This window comes from Pelecanus crispus, chromosome 4 (genome assembly GCF_030463565.1).
Source record: "Pelecanus crispus isolate bPelCri1 chromosome 4, bPelCri1.pri, whole genome shotgun sequence".
NCBI lineage: Eukaryota > Metazoa > Chordata > Aves > Pelecaniformes > Pelecanidae > Pelecanus > Pelecanus crispus.
In genome coordinates this window covers 34069505-34097381 of record NC_134646.1, presented here as the reverse complement: position 1 = coordinate 34097381, position 27877 = coordinate 34069505, and the positions used below count along the sequence as shown (strand labels likewise).

The following is a 27877-nucleotide window of genomic DNA, read 5'->3' as shown; positions in this document are numbered from 1 at the left end:
CATTTCCCCTTGGATTATGGGGGCTTCATTCTTCTCCCCATCCCTTTCTTCCAGCTCAGGGGGCTGGGTACCCCAAGGACAACTGGTCTGACTATTAAAGACTGAGGCAAAGAAGGCATTAAGGCCCTCAGCCTTTTCTTCATCCTTTGTCACCATGTTTCCCTCCACATCCAATAAATGATGGAGATTTGCCTTAGCAGTCCTTTTGTTGCTAGTGTATTTATAGACACATTTTTTTTTTTTTGTCTTTTACAGCAGTAGCCAGATTAAGTTCTAGTTGGGCTTTGGCCCTTCTAATTTTTTCCCTGCATAGCCTCACGGCATCCTTGTAGTCCTCCTGAGTTGCCTGCCCCTTCTTCCAAAGGTCATAAACTATCCTTTTTTTCCTGAGTTCCAGCCAAAACTCTCTGTTCAGCCAGGCTGGTCTTCTTCCTCACCAGCCTGTGTTTTGGCACATGGGGACGGCCTGCTCCTGCACCTTTAAGATTTCCTTCTTGAAGAATGTCCAGCCTTCCTGGACTCATTTGCTCTTCAGAACTGCCTCCCAAGGGACTCTGTCAACCAGTCTTGGCCAAAGTCTGCCCTGTGCAAGTCCAAGGCAGCAGTTCTGCTGACCCCCCGCTCCTTACTTTTGCAAGAATTGAAAACTCTATCACTTCAGGATCGCTGTGCCCAACATGGCCTCCAACCGTCGCATCGCCCACAAGTCCTTCTCTGTTTGCAAACAACAGGTCCAGCGGGGTGCCTTCCCTAGTTGGCTCACTCACCAGCTGTACCAGGAAGTTACCTTCCACACACTCCAGGAACCTCCTAGACTGTTTCCTCTCTGCTGTATTGTATTTCCAGCAGACGTGGTAAGCTGAAGTCCCCCATGAGAAGAAGGGCTAGCGATTGTGAGACTTCTCCCAGCTGCTTTTAGATTTTTTTCATCTGCCTCTTCATCCTGGTTGAGTGGTGTATAACAAACTCCCACTGTGATATCCGCCTTATTGGCCTTCCCTCTGATTCTTACCCATAAACACTCAACCCTGTCATCGCCATCATTAAGCTCTAGACAATCAAAACACTCGCTGACATACCTCATTGCCTCTCCTTCCTTGCCTATCTGTTCTCAAGAGTTTAAAGCCATCCATTGCAGCACTCCAGTTGTGTGAGTCATCCCACTGTGTTTCTGTGATGGCAACTATATCACAGTTTTCCTGCTGCACAATGGCTTCCAGCTCCTCCTGCTTGTTGCCCATGCTGCGTGCGTTGGTGTCGATGCACTTCAGTTGGGCTATTGATACCACCACTTCTCTGCAGGGAGAAGCCCTAATTCCTTCTTGACAATTCTCAGGCGCTTCCGTGGTTTCTAACACATCCATAAGCCTTGCATCTTTGCTGCCCCATGGACCTCCATCCCCTACCTCCACTGAGATGGCAGACCAAAGGATCTTGCTAGCACACCATCCCTCAGACACTGGCGTGCCGCCCCCAGGTTTATCTCTAGTGAGCCTGGTTTTATCCCTTTCCCCCTTCAAATCTAGTTTAAAGCTCTTTCAATGAGCCCGGCTAACTCCTGTGCAAAGATCCTTTTCTTCCTTTGAGACAGGTTTACTGCATCTATTGCCAGCAGGCCTGGTGTCATGTAAACCAACTCATGATCAAAAAAACATAACCATAAATATCCATTTATTATGTGCTCAAGTCACCTGATGTTGTATTTTTCCCCCTGAAACAGCTGCTTGTCCTGATTTGGGTGTGGTTTAGTGCAAATAGGATGATGGAAGGGGTGATTGATTTCCAGAATGTGTTAGTAAATCTGTAAATATTCTCTTCATGGCTAAAGTATCGTGAAAATCTGAGGTTCTTACAGACTAGATTTTTCTCCCTGACCTCTGACTGGATTGTAGGCTCCTGGCTATTTTGTTGACATGGGGAAGGAATCTGAGTATCCTTCCAGGTAAACCTGTGCTCTATGTGGTGGTGAATCATACAGACCCCAAAAGAGAGTAAGAAGATAAAAAAATGTTTCTGGGGAAAGGTTGTACTCACCTTCTACAGAAATCAAGGGAAAGCTAATTTGTCCCCATTGTGTGGAGTCCTCCTGGTTTCAGAGTCCTTGGAGCATTTCCAAAACACAGGGCAGTTACACAGTAAAAATACTGTTTATGGCCCCTCGTTCTCCAACCCAAAACAGAGATATCAGTGAAGAGAGGCTTTTTCTGCAGCTTCACATTTAGCTAAATAGCTTTGAGGCGCTATTCTACATGGGTAATATGTGGAAAACATCCAGGAGCAGTGAGACTGAAACGATGCCAGCTTTGAAAGGACATCCAGGGGAGTGACATTGGGGTGTCCAAGTCAGGCCCATGGGACCAGGACTCTGGGAACAGAATTTAGATCTAATTTCTGTTCACTCAACATATACTCAACAAACCACACTACTGTTCTGGAAGGAGCCTGGTAGTTTCTGATTTATAGAAGATGGAAGGGACCCTAGACTACATCTCTGATTATTTAAAGGGATGCTACCTACTCTTTATGCACAATATTTAGCATTTTCAAAAAAGTAATGTTAAAAGTTGGTCTGATTTTGTTTAACCAGCAGTTTAATGGGAGCAAAATTAAGCTGTTACTGAAGTCTCCAGAGATCTTATGCTAATTGTTTTCACTTTGGCTCGTCAGTTTGTGGCTTATGAGGGTGATTTGTTATGATTTATTATCAGGAAGAAGAAGGGAGAACTAAACAAGAAAATGCTCACATTAGTAGCAATAGTTAAATCTTAGTAGTCCTTTTTGGGGGTTTTTTTGGTGCTTCTTATTTATTCCTGCATCTGTTTTTAAATTTGCTCTTAATTATAGATTTTTTTTTTTTTTTTTTCTAAATTACGGCAACTAGTAGTTATTTAAGGACCTACCATTGTTCCCATTTTACAGAGAACGCATTTTAAGGACACATTTGTAACCATAGCCATTTAAATTCTGCTTTGCTGGAAGTGCTTATACAAGCTGATAGCCTAGATGTAAATTATTTATTTCAAATTGCATTGGCTATACTCTTTATTTTAAAAAATAGCACAGTGAGCAAAAAATTAGATTTTTTATTTTCTTTAGTTGTCATGCCAAACTAGCTTAGAAGAGGTTTTACTCTAAAAGATTGCTTTTTTGTTACTGGCGATCAGCCCACCGGTGTTAGAAATTCAGTAACTTTGCATTTTGAGAAAGGCAAGATAAGCTGAAGAGTTAAATGTAAAGCTGGGTGCATGCCAGTGTCTGTTATACATGTGGTAGTCTCTATGTATATCTGCAATGGAGAAACGTTTTAAATTATTCTGTTTTATAGCCATTCCTGATACTCTCTCTACACACTGTGTAAAATTCTGTGACCAGTTTTATTCCTTTAGCTGGTGAAGATCCAGTTTTTAATAGTGTCCACTATCTGGCAGTTGTGTGGGCAAATTAATGTCTGGATAACTTATGTTTGAACATAACTTATGCTATGAAACAGTAGTGTTTTATAAACACTATTACTAATTTTCTATTCCTTCTTTGTTAAACTTGCAGTGGAGCTGTGTACAAGTCCATTTGAATTTGACATTTCTACTGTCCTGAAGTCTTAAAAGGCACAGCAATATTTTTCTTTCTCCAGTTAATGGTAAACTAATATACCTTGATCATACTGGCAGCAGACTAAATACCAGGTTGGAAATGCAATCTCTAAGGAGGTCATAGTAAATTAAATTGTAACAGAGTTTTGAATGGCAAGGTAGCATTTAAGTCCTTTTATATATATATATATATATATATATATGTGAGCGTGTGGATTTTTTAACACACGTGAGCCAAAATATAACTTGGATATTTCAGGCTCAAAAAGGAATGCAACCAAGATTTCAAATATGTTTGAACCGGAGCTTTTAGTCAATTGATAAGATACAGCTGAAACATTTGGATCACTAGGAAAAGGATTTAATAGAGCTTTTGTTTGTGAGGGGAAAAAAGGGTTAAGAAAACAAGTAAACCTCAGTCTTATCCTTTTTACCAATCAGCTCTTCCACTGGAGCCAACAAAAGTTCTGCTTGGCCAAGGAACATGTGAATATCACACATGATAGTTTGACATATTGCATAGGCTTTACTTTGTATGTGTATATATTGTAGAAATTATATTTCTATTCAAAGAATAATCCAGTTAGACTGACTCAGAGGCGAACTCTGCAACTCATGCACTCATCTTCTGGAAAAGCTGCCTCTGAGATAACAGCCCTTTCTCCAGCAGCTACTTCTCTGTGTATTAAGTAGTCTCTAAGTGTACAGGAATAAGGTCCATTTGCGAGCATAATTAAGTGCATATTGCCCCAATCCAGCATACACGATTCTAATAAGCATATCATGGAAGAAAAAGCCACACAGGCAGCTTCAGTCCTGAGGCTATTGTAACAAACGTGGTGCAGTGTCAGGAGAGATAATTTTAATCCTTTATTCAGTTTGTTTGCCAGTATTAGCATTCGGCCCTGTGGAGCTAAATGTTCCGTGCTGTTTTCTTCCCCTTCATGTTTCAATAACAATTTTCACAAAAAGCATGTTTCCCACTTCATAGCATTACAGGGAGTGTACTGGTTTTTCTCACACTGAAGGTGTGCCTGGAAATTTAGACATTTTCAAGCAATTTTTTTGATGCAGTCTGACTCTACCATCTTTTTCAAAGTCATGTTTGAGAGACTAGAGGGTCACACTACATATTTCATTCAAGCAGGCGGCGTCAGGACAATGTAGACTTAAATTTTCCTTGAATTAAAAGGAGGCCTTTGCAAAATCTAACTTCAGTTTTATTCGTCTATTGATATCTAGCTATAAGGATGCCTATTGACATATAGATAACTACAGGTATTTATTGATCGACAGATCAACATATCAATAAAAATAGTTTGTTTCTCAAGTAGCAGCATTCTCACTGGGGTATGCAACCGAGATATTGCAGTACTTGGTGCAGGAGAACCAAATCAGAAAGAGATTCGGCACCTCCCTAAAAAGATAACTTGACAAGCCTTTTATCTTTGTTGAAAGTGATGATGAAGAATGTAAACAAGCAACATAAAAGATGAATAGCTAATAAGATTGTTTTTAAACATTCTGAATGTTAGAAACTTGTGAGATACTGATATATTTTTTGTCCAATTACCAATGATATTCGGTACTTTTCTGAAAAAGGATACTTGCGGTTGTTGAAAATGTATTACCTTTAACATGAAATCCAGAAGCTGGCCCAAATGCTGAGATATAGTCAGAGCATATACAGAGGGAACACTTTATCCTAAGCCGAAACACTTTGAAACCTCTCGGTGGGAGCACTTGCCCTCCCATATTTATCTGCATGAAGGAATTCAAAAGTGTTCCCATTGGACAGAGCCTCAGTGGCATCAGTACACCCTGGGAATCCACTGTGCCATGTTCCAGATCTCTGTATCTTAATAAGAATAATGCACTGGCTTTCCCTGCATTCATGACCTCCAGTGCTGTCCTTTGGCTATGAAGTCAAGTTCCATATGGGCCTGAATGCAGAACCCCATCTGTCACACTGTAAATATGCCCATTGAGATCAATAAGTGTTTGTGGGGTAAAACATTACTCACTGTGAGTAAGAGCCATATGATATGAGACAACAGGTCTGGCACTAAAATATGTTTTCGTATTTTTAGGGGAATATATTCTCACATGTGGGTTTCTTGGTTTTGGCTGCACCTGTCGTGTGCAAAACATTCCTGCAAAATAAGTAATTGCACAGTTTCGTATTAGATATGCATATGTAAATACATATTACCCTTTACTGTCCCATTACCTAATTTACATGTGTAAATGCAGATTAACTGCTCGTGTAGCTTTGCCAGGGGCAAACTGAGTATTTCAAAATTTAGCCTTGGGTGTGCTCTGGGGAATTATGCTACAAGCCCGTGTTTTTAGTTCATTCAGGCTCTCAAGTCTGTTAGAAACCCAGTATAAACACGACTCTTCTTTATTTCACAGGGTAATCCTTCAAAATTACAGACCTAATCGTTATTAATTCTTTTGATATTTATTGGTCGCATTAACGTTAATCATGATAAACACCTTTGGTATTAATGTGGATGTCATTGGTATTGTACATCAGACTGTCTGCTGTAGCTCATCCCTTATTAACAGAACCATCAGATACAAGGTGTTATTTTTTTCATATACAACTCTGTGCCTTTCTTATGGAAGCGAGGAGAGTCAATGTATATAAACTGTTCACTGAATTTTGAAAACATTTTGCTATTTATAAGACTAGCTTTTTGGGGGGGGGAGGGGGGAAGAAAAAGACTAAATTACATAAGATTATTTCATATATCTCTTAAAACCCCAAAGCAAGTCAGTTTTTACTTGGACAAGTTAATGTACGTAATTATGGTCAGTTGTCTTCAAAAGTTGACAGCAAGCCTGAGCTGTTATTTCTTCAAGTTTTCTCTGTATAACGCAAAGAACCTATTCATGGAGCTGTTGTGCTAGACTTTGAAAAGTGCTTATCTCCTTGGGTGGTCATGTTAATTCGTAGCTGGAATCAGTTCTTACTGTTCCTCAGAAGGCCCCGGGGGTGTCTCATTTTCAAGGGATAATTCATTTCTGGGCCAGGTGGATAGGGCAGTCTTCCAGCTTGCACCACAAGACAATAGAAAGTGAATAGAGAAACCTCATGATTTTCATGAATTTTAGGTCTGAATTACTCAATGTCCAAAATTTTATCCATATTTCACTTGATTGAACCTGTTATGTTTCAGTTCCTAGTGTCTGTGTTTCAACAGCGAAATAGGCCCTATGCACTGAATCGCTCTCATCTTGAATATTGCTGTGTTTTCTTACAGCCTGTGACCTGATGAACCAAGGGATCCTGGCCCTTGTCAGCTCCATTGGCTGCACATCAGCAGGATCCCTGCAGTCTCTGGCAGATGCCATGCACATCCCGCACCTCTTCATCCAGCGCTCAACAGCAGGAACGCCAAGGAGTGGCTGCGGGCTCACCAGGAGCAACCGCAATGATGACTACACGCTCTCCGTCCGCCCCCCTGTCTACCTGAATGATGTCATCTTGAGGGTGGTCACAGAATATGCTTGGCAGAAATTCATTATTTTTTATGATAACGACTATGGTAAGTATTTATTTAGCAGGGTGATTTTTGTCAAATCTGTAATTCTGCTGAAAGCAGTCACATTACATGTTTATAGTCTTCCAAGAGATTATGTTTCGCTTGTGAACATTTATGGTTCTGTCAGCATTTCACAGCACCTCAGAGAAATCTATTTCTAAAATCCATCAATGTCTACAGGTTTATTTGATAATTTTTTTGTTAGACTTAACTGGTAAATGGAGAACTTATCTGGCTTTCTATTCTGCCAGTGTTTATGAAGCATACAAGTTTTTAGCCAGCTTTCTTGGTTTTTTGACTATAGAAATATAAGATGACAATTCAAGAGGCAACATTTAAGATTTTAAATTCTGTAGAATTGTTTCTTGTGTGGTGAATCTCTCCTGTTTTGTGGCATATATTTGATGGCCAGAAGCTGAAGCAGTGGTGAAAGTAGGACAGAGACCTTGGCAAGAATGAGCTGCTATTCATAAATGTAAAACTTGCAGAGAGAACTTCTGTAGACCAAACACTTGAGGAGGAGGGCCTGGAGAAGGCAACGTTCCTTCTTTTTTGAGTTCATTTAGTGTTCCTGAAAGGTGCTGAATTGATGGTTGTTGTGTGTGATAGAGTAAGTGCGACACAGTGGCATCACGAGACTGCACCATCCCGCTCAGTGACTCAGCTGAGTTCGGTACAGACAACTTTTATGGTTGAGAGGAGAGCTGGACACATTTCTGTAGTATAAGTGCATTATCTAACTGATTTTATGATCTTTCTTCTATGGAAAATTGCTTTGAAACCAGGCCTGTTTTCTTCAGATGCATCCATTATTCATAAGTAATCATGACTGGTTTGGATGAACATTTTAAAACTTATTTTCAAAGTTAAATCTTCAAGTTATATAAAAATGCTCACTTCAGCTATTTACTGTGCATAATATCTGGTTCATTCAGGTCAGGTGTTATTGATTTTTGTTCCCTGGCTACATAATAAATTCTTAAATTAGAAAGATAGAAAATGATGAATAGGAGAGTTCCTATTTATAACAAAGCAGCACCTAAAAGCGCCGGCCATAGGATAAGGAACACACACATAAAAACCCATCCAAAAAGCTTGCAGCAAAGAGTACTTTTGCTCATGTTTTATAAGTTTGTGCATTTAAGTATCAGTGTACCTGTGAAGACGACCATAATCTTGCCAGCTAAAAGATATATTTTTGTATGTGTCTTTGAGTTTAAAAAACTCAAAAAAAATTTATAGTTAACATTTTGGAATAATTATATTCATAAATACTAGTTTTAGATTATTCAAGTTCCATTATTTAATTTGAGAATGAGTTCAGACACCATGTCATTTTGCCCTTGATTTCTGGGTAGGAATCTCATTACGGTGTGACTTATGCAACACAGATGCCTGCCTGCAAGGAATAAGTTTCAGACCAGTAGCTCATTCAGTGACACATTATCCCCAGACATGACATGTGGCAGATATTAAGTCTCTCCACCAGCCTCTATGGCATTCTGACTTCAGTGGTCTACAAGTAATGCCATATTGGCCAAGACAGACTGGTAATCTGACTCTGATCAGTGATCACTATCACATGCATCAGGAAAATGTGCAAAAAAAATGTCTTCATTTAGTATATACTGAGCAGTCTGTCCCCTTTCTAACCATTTGTGTGGTTTGGGTATTTGGATGGGGTTTTGGGGGGTTTGTTTGTCTTCTTTTGTTGTTGTTGTTTGTGTGTGTACATAGTTTGGGACTAATACTATGAACAGAAAGATTTAAAATGCAACCGGAGTTTTCAGGTAACCTGCAACTCTGAATAGGGCTATTATCTGTGCAAAGGTATATAACGTTTCTTTAAACTGTGCTAAATCCTCGATTTCATCAGGCATCCTAGGGCAGCAAACAGTTTCTATATTCTCTTTGTGCTTCCTACAGTTTCTTTTTAAAATTTTATGTTGCTGATTTGATTGACTATCTCCTCCTCCACTTTTAATATGGAACAAGAGAACAGAAGTTTCAGATCACCATCTCTAACCAGAGGCCTCACTTCTTATTTCCATTACCGTGAGAGTTGTTCTCTGTCTCTCCAATCTCTCTTCTTGCTCATACTGGAATGCCTCTCTAATTCCTCTCTACCATTTCAGGTGAAATCATTAGCCTTGACACAGTATTTTGCCTGTTCTTAATTCTCTTACCCAGTTTTTGAACTGTGGCAGTAGTTTTCCTCGTACTTGTGATGATGTTATTTTCTTAGTCCCTAGAGAGCAATCTTGCCAGGAGCTTATTATAAACCTTAACAAATTATGTCACTTTCTTCCTTTTTCCTGCTGATTATTGGTATGCTCAAAACATATCCAGTATGTTAACAGTGTACATTTTCTCTTCCCAGGTTCTGTATTGACCAAAGAGGGGCTTGGACAGAGGGAGGGGCAGAGAAATTCAGGGCATAAAGAGGAGCTGGAATCACTTGTTAATGGTCTATAGAGTGGAGAAGTCTGAATTCAGTATTCACCCTGCTTTGAGCAGGAGGTTGGACTATGTGATGTCCTGAAGTCCCATCCAACTCTAATTAATCTGTTTCTGTGATGTTTGAGAAAACCATTCATTTAGATGGGTCTATAGATGTGAAATACTAGAAAAAAAAAAAAAAATAAATCCCAGCATCAGTTTGGGTTTTATAAAAGAGAGTTGGCCCAGTACCGTTAGCTTCTGTGCCTGTTTTAGAAAGAAATTAAGACCGGGCATGCATACATGGGGTGGGGGTCCAGGGGTATGCTATCCTATTGGTCAAAGTGTCAGAGCAGCTAAGGGTAGTTGCAATTCCCTCTGGAAGATCCCAGTCCCATTCCTCAGCTTTCCTGAGAGGATCTGCTGCAGTATGGGATTTATTTCTTTGCTCAGCTCATACAGACCTAAAATAAAATTCTGGTTGGAAGCTTTGCTCAGTTTAACTGCATGCAGCAGTTAATATTAAATGTTTTACTGTAACATTTAGTATTAAACATTAAAGTAGGTGGGAGATCAACACTTGCATTAGAATTAAATTTGTATTAGGAAGAGATTATTGATACGTTCTGCACAGTCCTGTGCAGTACTGACACTTGTGCGAACAGAGCAATTTCTTGCGCTGGTGGGGTTTTTTTGTATGTGGTGATCTTTCCTTCTCAAAGTGTGTATCGTAACGCTAAGTGATGTCTCCATAGCAGTAAATGGCAGTTGAGAAGTAATGGGAAAATAGATTCTGATATGTGTTAATCCTTTATTTTTTCCCATTGTTGCCATCTTTTTGTAAGTTACAAAACATGAAAACACTGTTAGACTGACTGGTTCCAGCAACCAGAATTCCAATACTTTCCTTTCTGAGAAATTATTTTGTGTAGTGATTTAATTTATAACAAAATACTTTAGTTGTATTACTGAAATTATTTCCAGTAATAATTTTGCTCTGTGAAAGAAAATGTGCCTTTCATATTTAAAATAAATTTTCCTACAGTAAAATTGGGCTCATATCCAAAGTAAACACTGCGCTAAACCAGATCCCTTGCACCTTTAAAAGAGGCTGCAACCATTTATGTGTCAGTTTATCAGTATCATAGTTTTTTAATCCTATGAATTGAATTGCTTTTGATTTTTATTTTGCAGTCTATCATTGATTCCTTTTCATTAGCAGAGAGTTAGAGAATTGTTTATAATTGGAAATGTGTCTCTCTGCAGAGCTGAGGGTTATTTCCCCAATGTTATCCTGTTTTAAAACTCGCAAATTCTTTTTTGAATAGAAGTAGACAAGTACATTCAGTTTTAACATTTTAACACTTCTTCTATCTAAATGCTAGAAGATTCACATCTACTTAAAGGTCTTTACCAACACAGAAAGTTAAAGTCTCTGAAGGAAGCAATTCTTTGATTAAGTCATAACCAGCTAGGTGTTGAAGAAGCGATGCAGAAATGCATTTCTGAAATAATTGACTTCTAAGTTTTAACTGATGGGTTTTTTCCAAGTAAAATTGTAGGTAGACTGACTATTCTAACACAAAACAAAAGACACCTTGAGAATAATCAAAAAAGTATTTTGCTCATGTTGACTTAGTTAAGCTGAGTTAACTAGTGAAAGATTTTAGTAAAGCTGGTCTTTTGTCAGTGGTTGAGCCTTGCCAGTAACAAATGTGAGGCTAACACACAGTAACAGTTAATGAGTGAGGAGATAAGAAAAAAGAATATTTTTACTTGAGAAGACTTAGGAGGTGTTTGTTGGTACTTCTTTTACTACAATTGTATCTTTACCTTTAGTGTATAAACTCAGATGAACATGTGAAAATCAGAATGAGATGAGTCTTTTTCCCCATCCTTGCTATCTGCTGGTATGATCTAGATCAAACTCCAGTGAAAGTAGTGCAGTCAGTCCCCTCATATTCAGTGTGTTTTGTTCCTTGAGGTAAAACAAGATAAAGGCCTGCCCAGGATATGAAATCTGATTTTGTTTAAGAAAATTTTATACGAGGACATTAAAAGAGTTCAAGGACAATTCTGTGCTTCCATCAAATGACATTAAGGACAGTCTTCTTGCATACTTAAAGAGTAGGTGGCATGACATGCAGAAAAGTCATGCAGTAGATTGATGCCTTTCTCAACCTGCTATTGAAATTACTATCCACGCAGTATGTACAAGCCAAATTTACTTCATTTAAGCAGCCAAGTCGGATTCTACTCTTTTTTTCTTGACTGCTCAGCTCAAACTGTGGGATCACTGTGCTGCAGAGGGTAGCTGTGCATCTCCTTCTTACAACCTGGTGTAGAGACCAGGCAGTTCCTCCACTAAGTCTCTGAACTCTTCCTTAAGATCATCAGCACCCTTTTCAGTGAAGGCATTTTCAGACTGGGCACTATAAATGTATAACTTATACTTTTGGAAATTGCAAATTTTAGATTTGTATGAAGAGCCACTGACATCTGTAAACATTTTGAGCGAGCTTTGCCAAGTTATTACATCTTTATGGTTTCAAGTTCAAAGCAAACAACTTGCAGTTTGAAACAGCAAATCCTGCCTCACCCACAGACTGGCATCTGACAATGGCCAGCGCCCTAACAGCGGCATGAAAAAGACTCTTACACATTCTGTCACAGAGGAAAACAAATGAAATAGTCATTTGAGATCTGAATGTGTGAGCCCAGGCTATATAAGCAGAGTAATTGACCAGGAATCCTAGCATATTGTTGGTTTTTATCTCTGTGGTGTATCAACAAGGGGCAAGCTTTTGTAATTCATATCCTACTCTTCAGGCAGTTTACGGTTCACTGTATTTTCCAGTAATACGTAGATACTTTTCTGTAGTAGTAAATTCTTTATGAAGGAACCAGTCAATCATTGCAAGAACATAATTGTGAATTTTGTGCAATTTACAGAGTAGGTATCTCTGCATTTCTAAGATGAAAGGGAGAAAGTCTAGCTGTTTGAAAACATTTATTTTTAATGTTTTGTTGGTGCCAAAGCAGATAGAAAGATTCTGTACTTTATCTAGAAAGGCTGGGGGAATCAGATTGTTTCTGGAGAAGGAATTTTGTCTTATTTCCTATTCTCTTTTGTAGTGGTGGCAGTAATAATCAAAAACCCTTCTGTATTTTATACTAAAAAAAAAAAAAAAAGTTAAGAAACCCCACTTCTCTGTCCAAATTTCTGGCCTAACCTTGTGTTTTTTAACCCAATGTGCGTTTGATATGCAACAATCACTGTTGATTTATGCCATATTTACTGTTTCTGGGACTAAAATATCTTTTCTTACAGTTTTTTGACCTTCCTACTAATACTACGTATCTTTGGCAATGGATATTTGCCATTCCCTTAGGTGGTAATTTGATTTTAACTTTTTTAAAGAAAAGAAACAAAACAAGCATTAAAGCTATAAAGGGGATTTGCTCTGTGAGGCTAAAGGAGGCATTCCCATATCAAATGGAGGTTGGAGAAATCATTGAAGACTTTGCTGAAAGGGAAGGGAGGAGGTTAGCAGTAGGGAAGAGTTTAGAGGGCATTTGTCTCACAGAAACATCCTCATGGATCTCGCCTCTTGCTCCTCAGCATACACAGGGGTTTCAGGTTATTTGTGCACCAGGAAAGGATGAAGGCAGCTGTGTGAGGTACCTGGTCACATGACTAAAAAAGTGTCTCAAGCTCAATCTGAGGGAGGATTTTGGAGAAAGACAATAAAATACAATCTCACGGAGGAGAGCAGCGAGATCTGTAATACTGAGGAGTCCAGCCTAACTAAAGAGGTCTGTGAAACTATGAAGGTAAAAGAGAGCATTCTCTGCATCCTGCCCCAGCAAGGTGGTTGTTTTCAAATAAATTGAGTGTAATGTTATAGGATGGGAGTCCTGTTCTTTAAAGATCCTGGAAAAGAAGGGATTATACCTGGAACTCAAAAGGCTGAGGTGCTTGCAGAAAGGCTGCCTCCTGTGTTCTAAGAGGGGTGATATTCTGAGATGATGCCCACCTTTACATATGGGCCCTGGATTCCTAGTATCTCCTTTAAAAAACATGTAAAGTAATTCCATTGACACTTTCCTGCATACACATTTTCCAGAAATAAATATATATGATGACCACTGACAAAGATGTGCTTGAAACCATAACGTTTTCAAATAATTTAAAGTTTTAATGCAAGTTTAATAAAGATTCATAAAAGAATCATACTCTCTTTAATCGATTGCAAATGCTTATAATTACCCTGAGGCTGTTTTCAGCTGCCTGATGACTATAATATCCTCAAGCCTGTCTCCAGACAGTCTTAAAACTGTTTATTACTCATCTGGCTCTTTGCCAACTTCCCGTACTCGTTTATTTCACTGTGCCTCAAAAAACATATAATTAATTCAAGCTTATTATTGAACTTTTTTTTCCCCATTAGTATTTATTATGTCATCCAGATAAGGAAAGGAACATGTATTTTTCATCTGTGTAACTTTAATATGTCAATTATACTGCAAGTTAGCAGCTGTTTGTCAGAACTTTCATAACAACTTGCTTTTGCTGGTTGACATTACCACTGGAAATTGAATATATATTTTGGTTGACCCTAAAATTATGCAACTTCTGAGATAACTGAACTATTCTGTAAAATTCCTCTAGTGGAACAATGGCTGTGCTTCTGCTTTTTAACCATGTAATAGTTGGGGAAATGCATTCCAGGAGCTATAAGCGAGTATGTAGAAAGGTAAGAGGGGGTTTGTCACTTGCTCATGTTGCTGTCTTTAAGGATGGAATGGATAAAATATTCGAAGGCTTGTCCTGACAGCCCTCTGTGTTGTGTTGGTAAGGAAGGAAGACCAAATTTTTTTATTATATCTAGAATTTCAGTGCTGAGGTCAAAATAAAACTGTAGATATTCTCCTAGTATCTGTGTAGTGGGTAGTTGCTGTAAATGAGGTGCTATCTCGAGGTTTTGCAGAGGTATGAGATTTCTTTCATATATGCACAGTCTGCAAGCATCAGAAGTGACTTATTTTAAGAATATTTGAATACCTGAACCTTGCACTGATCTCCACTACTGTGTAAGTATTCAACTCTCAACACATTGTTTTAGTATCTTCTCAGAAGTATTAAAATTGAGTTTGTAAACTGATGTTTTGGCAGCTAAATAAATGAACTGTCATCAAAAGAGGAAACTATTGAACAAAGTACTTTGCACGCTGAATGGAAGAAATTATACCACCTTTGGAAAAAAGGCATGCATTAGGCATAATAACATCATAAATGTCAGGTATTATCATAAATTGAAAAGAAAACTTCTCTCTGACAGTTTTAACCAGTTAACAAAAAGAGGAAACAGAGGGACAGGATGTCCTGGTTGGGCTAAACCACGACACAGGAAAAAGCTAGAAAATATTTATTACAGTATTTCTAAATCTTAGTTTATCAGTGTTGCTTTTGTAGCTTATGTTCTTCACAGTGCCAGTCCACTCATAAAATATTCCTGTCCCTATAGTGTAAACTTTTAATCAACTGAAAAAAATTATTGAGGAGCAGATTGATGCACAGTCAGAGAACAATTTGTCTTAAGTAAGAGTATAACGCACGTAGTCACACTTGGTTTATTACCCGAAGTCTGCAAGGACAGTCACTTTGCTGTTCCCCACCACCTCCTTGGAAAGGGATGCATCATTCCTCATGCTTATGAAAACCAACAGGGGAGCAGTAGGGACCTACAGGGAGAGTTGGTGTACCATACAGACAGAAGTATAGACTACTTGCTATTAAATAAAGGCATATATCTAAGCAGAGGTATGGAGCTCTGTTGTACAGTTGTATAGGATTTAAGTATAATTTTTCAAGTTTGACATGATTTTTAACAGGAGAGTAAATGCTGAAAATAAACAGTGCTAGGCTGTAAGCCATTATGATCTTTGGAGGCGCTAGGCAGGGAAAATTTATTTCTTTGCAAGAGGTTCTTTTACTCAAAGGCAACTCCTAGAAGCCTTTTAGAAATCTCTAATGCAACCTGTAGTCAAAAAGAAATTGAATGAAGAAGTAGAAAGCAGGTTACACAGACAAAAGTGTATGATTATAGAATTTATTGGCTTGTCAGCCTCCACGAGTGAGGGGTGATCACAATCTGACTCCCTTTCTATTTTTCAGAAGCTAAGGTAGCAGCTGATACTCTTACGGATTAGTTCTAGCTTCAATTTTATTTATCTTTTTTATCCTTTGCTTTTTTTTTTCTTTCCACTTAAAAAAAATTAGACGCTCAAAGGAAAAATCTTGTGTCAATCACCAGTAAGGCTGGAAACTTATGTCTTGCAGTATTTGAAAACTGGAAAAGTTATTATCTCTCCTGCAACATTGATTCAGCTACTTGAGACTATCTATATTGATTTTTCTTATTTAAAGGATGATCTCAAATAATTGATATATAGCATGAAGCAAAAAGTAGCTAATGTAAAAATTACATTAGGACAATCCTTTAAAATAAGGATTACATAGACATTTCAGTATTGCCACAATAGTTCATATCAAACAACAAAATTGAAGTTAGTTGGTTTTATTATGCTTTGAAATTGAAACATCTTCAAAAAAGAAAAAAAGTATATAAGTATATTTTTCTTCCTTTTTCTCAACTGGATGATATTAAGAAATTTGAGAAAGTTTGTTGTCTTTTTTTTGGATGTGTGAAATTTCAGAAAATTGCAAGCAAGGGAGGAAAAAACCAATCACTATTACCATTTACAAATATCATCCCCCCCTTGCTAGGTTCCAGAAATTTTGAGAATATAAATGAGATTTCATCTGTAATTAAACATTTGAGCTTAAATTTACTTATAATGAGTTTGAACTACTGCTATATTCTCTGCAGCTAGATCCGTCCAGTTGAAACAGTTCAGGTAACTGCTCCCTCTCAGTTCCCAAATGCTAATATGAAAGAGCTATGTAGACTTTTTTTGTTGTTGTTTATTTTACTTTGGAGGTTCACTGAATTACATATAAGCTGACTAATGAGAGGGAATCCCAATGGTGTGAAAATAGGATGAAGGACTTATTGAATCATCATGCTAAATTTTTATTGTCCTCAATTTAGATCTTAACCATGTTAATAAATATCAACACGTGCACAGGAATGCAAACACTTTGCTCAAATATTTAAGCAGAGCAGTGGCATCATCAGAGTCCAGCTGGAGCTGCCCATCTCCCTTGTGTGCAGTGCATTTCCATAATTAATAGTTGCTGTCATGTTAGCCATCACTGTGTAAGGAAGAATCACTGCCCTAGACTCCTAAAGTTTTCTTGATAAGAATTTGAACAGTGACATTTGTTATACAATGGTTTTTCTCATCAACTGTACAAATAAAGTGTTTTTTTGTGTAAATCAGCCAGTGGATATTTATGACAGGTGCATTCACCTTTACTGCCACAGCTGAATCAGTTGGTTATTTATCATCTGGATACTGTGAGAAAAATGTTCACAGATCTGAAATGGTATCAGAGAGAGGATGAGCTAATGACTGTAAACCAGGTTTGAGATAACCAAAGTGCTGAGTAACAGTAAGCGCCTTGTAATTTAGGTGGAACACAGTGATAGAGGTGGATCGATTAATTTATTACCATTGGTGAATAATGCCATCTTTCTCTTCTCCTGGTCATAGTGTGATCTGAAAAGTTTTTAGAAACTTTGCATCTACTTCTAGCTTGTAGATTTCTCACTTTTAATAAGGGTATAAGAGGTAGTTAGCATGTGAATTGTTTATTCAATACTTGCTGTTCATTTTGTATGACTTATAAGATCTTCACTGCATATGCATACTGGTTTTCTTATATGAGATGCCTGAACCCCGGCATATTTTGTTCTAGGATGTCCTGATCATTAGACTTTCTCCAAGATGGATTAGGGAACTTGCTCCCTCTGAAATTATTCCTCTGCATAGAAACAGAGAAGGCAAAGGAAAGTTATATAAGGCCACAGAGAACAAAGAAGTGAAAGCAACATCTGATCCAGTGATAAAAAAACCCTTGTGGAAGGACAGCGTTTATTTTTTTTTTTATACCAAGATCAGGTCGTGCAAGTCAGGAATCTTCTTGTACGAGGTGTATCACATATATAGTGCAGAGACCTCAATGAAAAGAGAGCAAAGACACAATTTCTCCTGTAATCTGGTGTCGAGGAAAGCTGCGGATTTTAAATCCTCCTCATCTGAAAATACTGGCTCCTTTTGCTTATCACCTGTCTGTGCATGTTTTCTGCCACGCAGCTGGTGAGCTTTCCATTAAACAGTGCTACTGTTTGTGTTGGGTGAGGTCTGAGTGTTCCTGCTGGGTTGGTCATTTAAAGAGATTTATGTATAGGATCCATAGTCTGTGAAGGATGTTTAGCTCTGCTCTGAGCATGCTCTGCAACAGCATTTAAGGTACTTATGAGTTTCTTGTGGTTTCTCCAGTATCGAAAAGATTTTTCAAAGAAATGATAGTGTGCGTTTAGATGCTTGCACTCCATTTGACTTGCATTTCATTTCCTAAGTTCTTTCTTAGGTCAGGTCCACAATAACTGACACAGTAATGACAAGTCTGTGGTAAAGCTGGCACCTGAATTCCAATCTCAGCTTGAGTTCGTGTCATGCTGAGTACCTGCATTTGAATATATCAGTCAGGTCTTCAGAGCTCAGGAGGCCGTGGGCCTTGCACTCACCCATGCAGGATGCTCTGCACATGCACCTCACCTTCTGTGCACCGGCAGTGCAGAGCATAAGGCCTTCCTATAGATTTCTGCCTTGCGGTGGCATGATTATGTATGGGTAGTCAGGGAAGGTCATTTCCAACAGTCTCCTTGATAAATTTTGCTTGCCTTGCTCTTTGTTTGTTAGACTTTCCAGGCCAACTTCACAGTCTCTTAAACTGGCCACAGTTTTGGTTAAAAAGAGAATGTTTGGTAATGTTTCATTTAGATTTCCAGCCTGGTTTAACCCTATATCTGATGCTGAGTATCTGACTGCAGAATGGTACTATGTTCTCGCGCACACGTGTGTAGAGTGGAGGTGATGGCTGTAGAGTGAAAAAACAGAAAATGTAATACTAACTAATAGTGACGTGAGTTGGGAGGAGATAGCAACTTTGGCTCTAGCATTGGTCTGTCTCTGTGTGGTAAATTTGGCTTTCATCAGTAAAGAGGATAATTAATACTGGTGATAATGGGCAGCTCTTCCCCATTTCTGGAAATGACTGTGACTCGTCTGATTTAAATAGAAAACAGAAATGCGTCTTCTGGCTGACCAACAGGTTGGCTAGCAAATTCAGGGCAAGAAACACCTGTGTTCCAGACATGAACAGTCCTGTGTCTCTGCAGTGGAGCCATCTGTGCCACAGGTTGCTTGCCAGATTTTTCTGCAGAAGGAGTTTATCTATTAGAAAGATGATTCCACAGTGCAGTGTGGATATGTGCCACTTTCAGACAATCCACGCAGGAAAGATAATGCTGCCCATTCAGTGGCAGCATCTGTTCTTTGGCATACGCTTTGAATATGATCATTTCTAGTGACTTGCTACTGAAATATTGGAAGCACCATTGTGATTTAAATAGCATTTAAATAGCAGGGTGTTTTTATGTGCTGTCTGCTGTTTCATAGCAACAGGTGAGCATCACCAATATGCCCATTCTTCTACTGGGTAAGCTGAGGTATAAGCAAAGTCTGTATTTATTTCCTGCTCACAGCTTTGTGTTGTATCAATGCCAAAGGCAGAAGTAGCAAAGGTGTCTTTTCCATTAGGATGGTGCTGTTTTCTTAAAAGCATATCACACAGATACCATACTATTGGCATGGTCACCTAATAAATGTAGAACTGTAGAATAATACTGGACCTCTGTCCCTTTTGGCCCTTTATTTGGTGAAGATTCAATATAATTGTTTCATTGTTTATATTTGCAGATATTCATGGTGAACAAAGCCATTTGATCCTATAATCTGGCTTCTGGGACAACACAGATTATACAGGATATCAACCAATAATTCCAGTGTGTTTATAAATTCAGGTCAAGTGAAATTACATTCTTGTTTTGAAAGGACAAATAAAATTTTGTTTGGCGATTCCTGCCTACCCTGTTCCAGTGTCAGAGAAGAATATATGGATTTATGCTATAGAATTTAAGTTTTTAAAAAGGCTTTCACAGCCTAAGTAACTTTTCCCCATGACATTTTGATGGTGTATCTAGGTCCCATCTACATGTGTTCCTTATGCTTCAGTAATTTTGACTCCAACTGGTTGGTTTTATCCAGTTTTTATTCTGTTTGTCTGGATGCTGAGTAACTCTGGGTGGGTGCGCCTCAGGAACTTTAGAACGAAGGGGTTAAAGTGGAAAGAGGTTATTTTATCATTTGCATAAAACTAGGCATATTTGTAGCAGTTCAAATAATCTTGTTGCTTCTTAAATTGGTATTTAAAGTGCCAAAAAAAAATTCTAACATCTCTGATTAGATTGAATTTAATTTTCCTGATTTAGATATTAAATACAAGATGTAATTAGTATCTGATTCTCTTATGAACTTTATTTTTAGGGTAAGGCTGTATTTTATTCATGTTTAAACTATTCTTCAAGTGTTTAGTAATACTGGTATTTCAGCAGTGTCTGAAGAATGGGGTTGCAGTGCTGGATGCCTAAAATAGCTTAAACACCTAAAATACCATTTTTTTTTTTCCAGTTCATGGTATTTTAGAGAGACACCCAACTCGCTAATTGTGACAGTCTGACTTCCAAGACTACCCTGCTGAATTATTTTCGTGGACTGATTATAAGCTATTACATGGCTATTTCTTTATAATTTGAAGTATCTCAGTAATCTGGTGCCGGAGGAGGATGGCTATCTGTAATAATCTCTAGTTAGTACATCTCTGCTGGGGAGACAGGCAGAGTGTTTTCTCTACCATGGAGACTGAACTTTGTTTTTCTTATGCTACTGTTGGTGGCCAAAAATAAGCAGATCAAGGTGTGAATGTCTAAGCATCAGATCTTCTTGATAGGGCTACTGGACTTCTGTGAAACCCAGAACTTCTCAGATATCTTCTTTTGCCATAACCTCAAGTCAAATGCCAAAATCACCTGTGTTTGTCAGAACCTTTAAATTCAGAGTATTTTGAGCCCCCCAAATCCTCTAACGTATAGCTCAGTAAAAAGAGTATTCACTAGCCTTGAAAAACAAGAAAGCTTGAATTTAGTTTTGATACAATTTTTTCCGGCAAAGTCAGCATAAAGATTTCTAGCTCAGGTATTTCCAGCTTTTCCCTGCAGGCCCCTCAGGTCTGGACACTGGAGTATTCTTGCTAGGCTCCCTTTGGGCTGTGTAGTGTCCATCAGCTATGGTTACTAGCCAGACCTTAGTTGCATTGATCTTATACTTTCACCATCATAGTTCCCATGTTAAATTTGCATGGGACATCTCCATAATCTTCTCAAGGGTGTATCACACAGGTTTCTCTGCCATGTTGCTGATGCTTTTCTGGGAGTGGGGAGTCACATAATTCTCCCCCTGCAGCCCAGACCTCCGGCCATGTTTGCTTCATGCTTACAGGACTGACCACAGCTGAGTGCTGGTAGTACTGTGCTCTCAACGGCTAGCAGAGGGTGCCATGGTCTAGGCAGCTTTGGGGAAAAATTTTAGAAGACTTCCTCACAATATTTTTCTCAAAAGGAGTGATTTTCATTATTTCCTCTGGTTTTAAATGAACTTCAGTTGCTCTACAAGCTGTCACCTGGCAGTGTGCCCCTATGAGAATGTAGCTATTGTAATCCTGATAAAGTAAAACAACAGCTACATGCTCCCTTGTTCTCTATGGTTTGTCTTGGGGTTACCCTGAGCTGTTATCACAATGAGCCAACATGGTGTCACTTGTATCACCTGCAAAGTAGACCACCCTAAGGGACAGCCAAGAGCCCTTTCCTGATAGAGTTTATGGCTGTTCATGTAACATCTCTTCTAGGGCTTAGAGTCTGTCATGCTCAGGCACCTCTCCAGTCTGCTTTCAGTCTGATTTTCCAGCCTTTTGCTGTCCTCTCACATCACGTGCAAACTGCATCTAAGGTGCTTTCAGTAGTATGAACGATTTTGAGATTCTCCATCCCATATTTACTCATCCCATGTTAGGATTAAATAGAGCCTTTCCCCCCATCTTCCTCCCTGCCCCATATAAGAAGGACAGGGAGTGGGAACAGATGACAGGTGAGGGTGAAAGATCTCAGAGTAGCCAAGCAGTTGTGAAAATCTAATTGGACACTTTCTCAAATATAAGAAGTTTCGTGAAGAAAGATGCATGAACGGCCTATGGCTTCAGGTCTGACTATTCCCCTGGAAAATGAGTGATCGAGACAAGGAACTGATAGAGCGCCGGGGATGTAGGAGGGAAACAAAGCAGGAACTGCAATCCAGCAGGGATGGGATTGAACACCACACACCTAGGAGAGCCTAGATTTGGTATTCTAATGGGAGAAATATTTCTTTGGTGGGGTTTAACCACAAATGCCCTCCTAAACCTAAGGAATCTTTATTTTCGAAGACATGTTTCTTCAGAAATTCCTTTTTATGTTGGATCACTGGTTTCCTCCCCCCCTTAACGCCTGTCTCAGACAGTGTCTGTTTTGTTGTCTCTAAGGCTGCGTCTTGTTCCTCTAAATGAGATCAGACAGGTGTGCAGGAAACTACCCGCCAGCAGGAAGTTTGTCCTGCTGAATGTCCTCTGGGAGAGCAGGTCCGAGCGACTGCTGGGGAGAAGAGTCACATCAGGGAACTGGTGATTTAGCTCCAGAAAAAAGATTTGAGAAACTGCAGTGGTGAGTAGGGTCAGACAGTGAGGACTCGGTGAGGCTGAAGGGATTTTCCTGAGGTCCAGGAGACCCTGCTCTGACTTGTGAAGTCATTGAATGATTTTAAATTTTAAGCTCAAAGTTTGTTTTTTTAGATAAAGCCATTCAAAAGAGTGGGGTGTGTGTTGGGGGGAAAACCCCAAGTTTTTTTGCTCACTCTTGTGGAATTCACTACTGGAAAAGGCCTTTCAAAGGCTTGGACCAGCTTGAAGTAGCATCACAGTGTGAGAGTACCCAGACATTCTAGTTGGGGAGAGACATTGAAGATATTACAGGCTAGGTGATGAACCCAGTTAGCATTTTGATGATCAATTCTTCCTTTCCAAGTCATTTTTAAAGAAAGATTTACTCAGAGTGAGCCAGAAAGCTCTGCTAGAGCAGTTTGCTATGGAAGAACTTGTTAAATTCAGCCAGCAGTGGCGGTATCGGACAAGAGCGGGCAGCACCATTGCAACTACATGTCTGGCTTTTGTTTTGTTTTTCAAGGAAATAAATATCTGTGCAATTTAGAACAACATTAAGACTTTTTGATGAGTGAACAGCCCAGGCTTCACTTAGATACATTAAGCTACATAGCATTGCAGTGGATAACATAATTTTGAGTCCTGCAAAAGAAAACAGTCCGCTTCCTACCTTCCTGCCCTTTGGTTGCCCTCTGAAAACCCTCACTCAAAGGAAGCACTGTGTGTTACAGTCATCATAGCTTCACTGCTCTTTATGGATTTCATTGTGAGAGTCCTTTAAGAAAAATGAGGAACAAGTGTGATGGTTGAATGACCAAATTAGGAAAATTGTTAGAAATATTTGTAGGTTTGTTTTCTAGTGGTTGGTTTGGACAGTAGCTGATGTGTGGCCGCACTTTGTCTTCTTTTACTACTTTAAGGAATGCTATGAGCATAGCTCAGGAAGAGCTCCAATGAATATTAAGCCCATAGGGGTCTACCTGACACTGAACAAAACACTTCTGTGAGATGAATTGAACAGTTATTTGTGTCTTTTTTCCACTTAACACCTTGTTTGGCTTTTGATTTTCCTAGATATCCGTGGAATACAAGAGTTTTTGGACAAAGTATCTCAACAGGGAATGGATGTAGCATTGCAGAAAGTAGAAAACAACATCAATAAAATGATCACGGGGCTTTTTGCCACTATGCGAATAGAAGAACTGAACCGCTACAGGGACACTCTGAGACGGGCTATTCTTGTAATGAACCCCTCAACAGCCAAGTCATTCATAACAGAGGTATGTGTTTATCACTGGTAACTTCTTGTTTTGTTGACCAAAACTGCAGCTGTTTGCCAAAAGATTCAGTTTATTTGACTTCATAAAAACAATCAAACAAAAAAACCTCACCCCAAAACCCCAACTAAAAATTTAAGTATTTTCTCTCAAAGATCATCATGCAAGGATGTTTTTTCATGCTCATAAATGTGCCTACAGAACAATATAACTACATTCTGCACGAGCAAAAGCATTTAGGAAATATGTACAAGAATTAGCCCTCAAACTTCTGTTTGAAGCTCATGGATATTGTATTGCTATTTCTTTGCTCATTGTGTCCCTCACCAAAAAATCTTTACAACTGACAATAATTTTACTGTTATTTAGATATATATGATATGTATGTGTGGACAAAATGTGCTTACCAGATTGGCATTTCATTTTTTGTATAAAATAATGTTCAATAATGACCTCTTATATACAACTGAGAAGTAGTAAGGTAATGAAATTTTTGAAGGATTGGATCTGAATGAAGAATTTAAGAAAATAGGCTGAAGTTATGCTTATGTATTTAAGCAAAAGCTGCAAATAATATGGACAGAATTTTCAAAAAGCTCTTCAGGATTTAGAGACGGAAGACTTGCGTATCACATTTGACTGACGTGCAATTTTTTAAATGAATGGCATGGTTCTTTTTACACAGCACTGTGCTGTTTCAAATGTGGTTTTTTACACATGTGTATACTCTTCATCGTCAACCAATGGTTAAAAATATATTTGTTTTCTGTTCCATAGAAAGACACTTTCTCTCTGCAACAATTTCTCTTCGGATCTATTTGTGACTTGAATTACTTTTCGTTTATACTTTCCTACTGCCTACATCTTCAGAAATTGAGGCTTAAAAACTAAACTCCGCATATGGAGTCTCAAGTGAATGCCTTTTAGGAACATTAGTTGCAAGAGGGCTGTTTAGTTTCTTTTTGATTTTTTTTTTTCCCCCCTCTTGTTTTTTTGGCTAGGTGTTCTGCTGTCCTCATTACACACTGAAGTTTGCTAATTCTAAGTTATGAGGGTTTGCTGCTCTATCCAAATGTCTGCAGTGCCTTATAAGATGTAAACAATTTGTGGGCGTGTTTTAGACTGTTCTGCACTGCTTTCATCACCCAAGTCACAAATGTTTTATTTTTCAGTAAATGGCATTGTAAGATATTTCACATTTCAACCTGAAAGCCACACAGTTCAGGGCTCTAACTACAATAACGTAGCAAGACAAAACTCCTGTATTGTTCCTAAAGAGAAACACTCTTTTTCAAAAAATACACTTTCTTTATCATTTGTTTTTACACACTCGAGGTAGTAACAAAGTCATTGTCGTCTTTTGAGGTTGCTATGTATGTGTTGTCAAGAAAGTAAAGTTTATTTTAGAGTTCTCACTTTGGCATTGGCCTCTCAAAACCCCAAAATCCCCAAAACCAGCAAAAAACCATCTAAACTAATCCCACAATCCCCTTCCGCCTCAAAAAAAATCAAAATCAAACACCAAAAAAAAAAACCCCAGCAAAAAACTCCCAATGTTTGTCCTTTCTTGGAGACTGTAAAACTCCAGGAAAGGTCATTATCTCCTTTTGTGAGTGGAGTTCAAGGAGAATTTCACATTATGTGCTATGTTACCGGTTTTGCCAGCATAACAGCATTTATTTGGGGTATGATGTGTGACTGGTTAAACTGACAGCAGGAGCCTCTCAATAGGAAGAGTTACTCAAATAGAAGTATGATTACTGCCATACTTTATTTCTGTTGCAGGGGGGGAATGAACTACACAACAACTGTGCTCCAGCACTCAGTGTCTGTGCAAGGAGAAATTTGCTGGGATAGCTTTGCCAATGGATATTAAAAACTGTTATTTTGCAGTTGAACCAGCAGCTGTACTGTATGGGCAAACAATTTATAAAGCCTATGGACTGCCACTGGGTTGAGATATTCCTAAACAATTCAAGTGTGGACATGCTTATTCCAAAGACTGTGTCTTGTGCATGAGCAGTTTAACTTGGCAATTCAGTTTAACCTAGTGGAAATTCAGTTGAACCTAGTGGATTTAGCATGTAAACCTTAAGAAGCTAATAAGAAACAACTGCATATGTAGACAAGCCCTTGGGTTTTTTATGGGTTTTCTGCCCAGGAGACACTTTTGGCTGCCTAGTTGGATTCAGCTGTCAGCCTCGCTCCCCAGACCTCACATAGTCTCTGCTGCTTGATCCCTTCTTAGACGACTGATTTGGCTGAACCCCCTCATTGTTTAGCTGAGAAGAGGGTTCATTCACTCTGCAACAGCTGTAGTAAGCATGGGCTTGATTACTATGCAAGTAACAACTTTTCCAGGGTAAATAGTCAGACACTGGCCTGTGTAAATAGGCAGTCTGTAAACTGGAGATTCCTTGTGGTAGAATTTATCCTTGTTCTGAGACTTTGAAATTCTTATTTTTAAGCAAGAACGTGCTGGGTCTGAATTTTCTTTTTTTACTTAAAGCAGCGTTGCTTTTTTATGTTAGATCCCTTCTTTCTCTCCAGCTTTTGTATCTCTAGAGGTTGCAGATATGAGATCTATACCTATATACTCAAGAAAATGGAGATTAAGATGTAAATACACTGTTCTGGGTATGGAGATAAAAACTCACCTTCTTTTTAACCATTATGTATTAATTTTTCCTCTGTAGGGCATGGAAAGGCAGGAAGACTTGGGAAAAGGTATCACAGCATCTCTCATTACTGGCTAAAGGATTAATGTAAAGAGAGAGGGAGGGGCCAGACAAATTCTCTAGTGTCCTTCATTGCTTTGAGCTGGGGATGGAGGGGCAGAAGGGAAAAAAATCTGCTGAAATTGTGATGTTCAGTGGAGTTAAGGAGTGTGGAGGTATGGAGCTAGTGGAGATTGGGACCCCTCCCAAGATCAGTTTGTGGCAGCACTTGGGAAAATCCTTTGCTAGGGATATACTCGTGACTTGTTCATTTTTTTTCAGTAGGGTGAGGTCTTCCTGCACCCTCAAATAATCACCCATGTCCCACAGGTGAAGCTAAATATTCCCATTGAAACTTTTGTGATTACTGAAAAGCACCTCAGAACCAACCATCTGGCACAACAATTGCTATGCTGTCTGACAGCACTGGTGACTGATGTGAATTGTGTGCCATTTGTTTGCTTTGTATGTTGGGGTGGGTTTTTTTTTTTTGCACGTGTTCTTCTGTGATGAACTTGCAGGATATGAAAAGCCATACAGGGGAAAAGGAAAAGGAATAGGATGTCCTTGCCAGCTCAGCATGAGAGCAAAAATCCAGGGTCATGTGGCAGAAAACAAAAGTAGAAAAATGAGAAAAAAATCACCTGGTGCTTTAGCAAAAGAGCAGGGACTCTTTAGGCCAATAAAGTCTCTATCACCATGTCAGCCTTGGCAGGAAGGCATCTCAAAACAACAATAGGAAGGATTTAGGAAAGGGAAGAGAGACCGCCCCTGTGTTGAGCCTGCCTTGCAAAGCGAGGATTTCTAAAGCCAAGTGTGACAAGGCTGGGCAGGAGGAGGAACAGGCCAGGAAACTCAGGTTGCAACAGAGGTTCTGAGGATAACAAAGCAACTTTGGGAAGCAAGACTTTAGGAAGCAAAGCAGGTGTCCCGAATGGGGCCAAAATTCGGTCAGTACATCTCTGCTTACAACTTTATTTCTGTTTAGCTAAGGAAACTACCTTATCAACTGTGTGCAGAAATATGAGTGTTCTTCTGTGCAAAGACTCCAGGAGCTGACAACAAGGCCACAAGGGAGGGAATATGCAGCCAATTTGGTTTTTTAGATACAGAGGAAAATTGTGTTGACTAGCTGGAGACTTTACACATTGAAAATCCAGTAAGCCATGGGTGAAAGAGCCCTAGCATCAGCCAGGGATTTTGGTGGAGTTTTGACAGGCAGGCTCAGGACCGCCTTAGTCTAAGAGCTGAAGACACTGCCACCTCTAGCTGTCAGTTCTTCCCCTCGACGGAGGGATTACCACCCCAGCAGCAAACTTGTCAGATGTGACTGTATACCTTGCTACCCCTTGCTGGGTCCCTTCTCTTGGTTCTGTTGCAGAGGTAGTGACCTCTTACAGAAATAGGTGAGAACACTTTTTAACTGCAGCAGCAAGATTCAGCTGTTAATCTAGCAAAAATT

General features: G+C 39.1%; 1 protein-coding gene across 2 annotated transcripts in view; it reads left to right on the top strand.

Moving 5' to 3' along the window:
* The window catches only part of GRID2 (glutamate ionotropic receptor delta type subunit 2), a 748101-nt gene that overhangs the window by 435709 nt on the left and 284515 nt on the right, over positions 1 to 27877 (top strand). The window contains exons 3-4 of one of the 2 annotated variants that reach the window (XM_075708771.1): positions 6860 to 7144; positions 23496 to 23701. In XM_075708771.1, the coding sequence (XP_075564886.1) occupies positions 6860 to 7144; positions 23496 to 23701 (491 nt within the window). The remainder of the gene's footprint in view (positions 1 to 6859; positions 7145 to 23495; positions 23702 to 27877) is intronic. The other variant, XM_075708772.1, reaches the window with a different exon arrangement.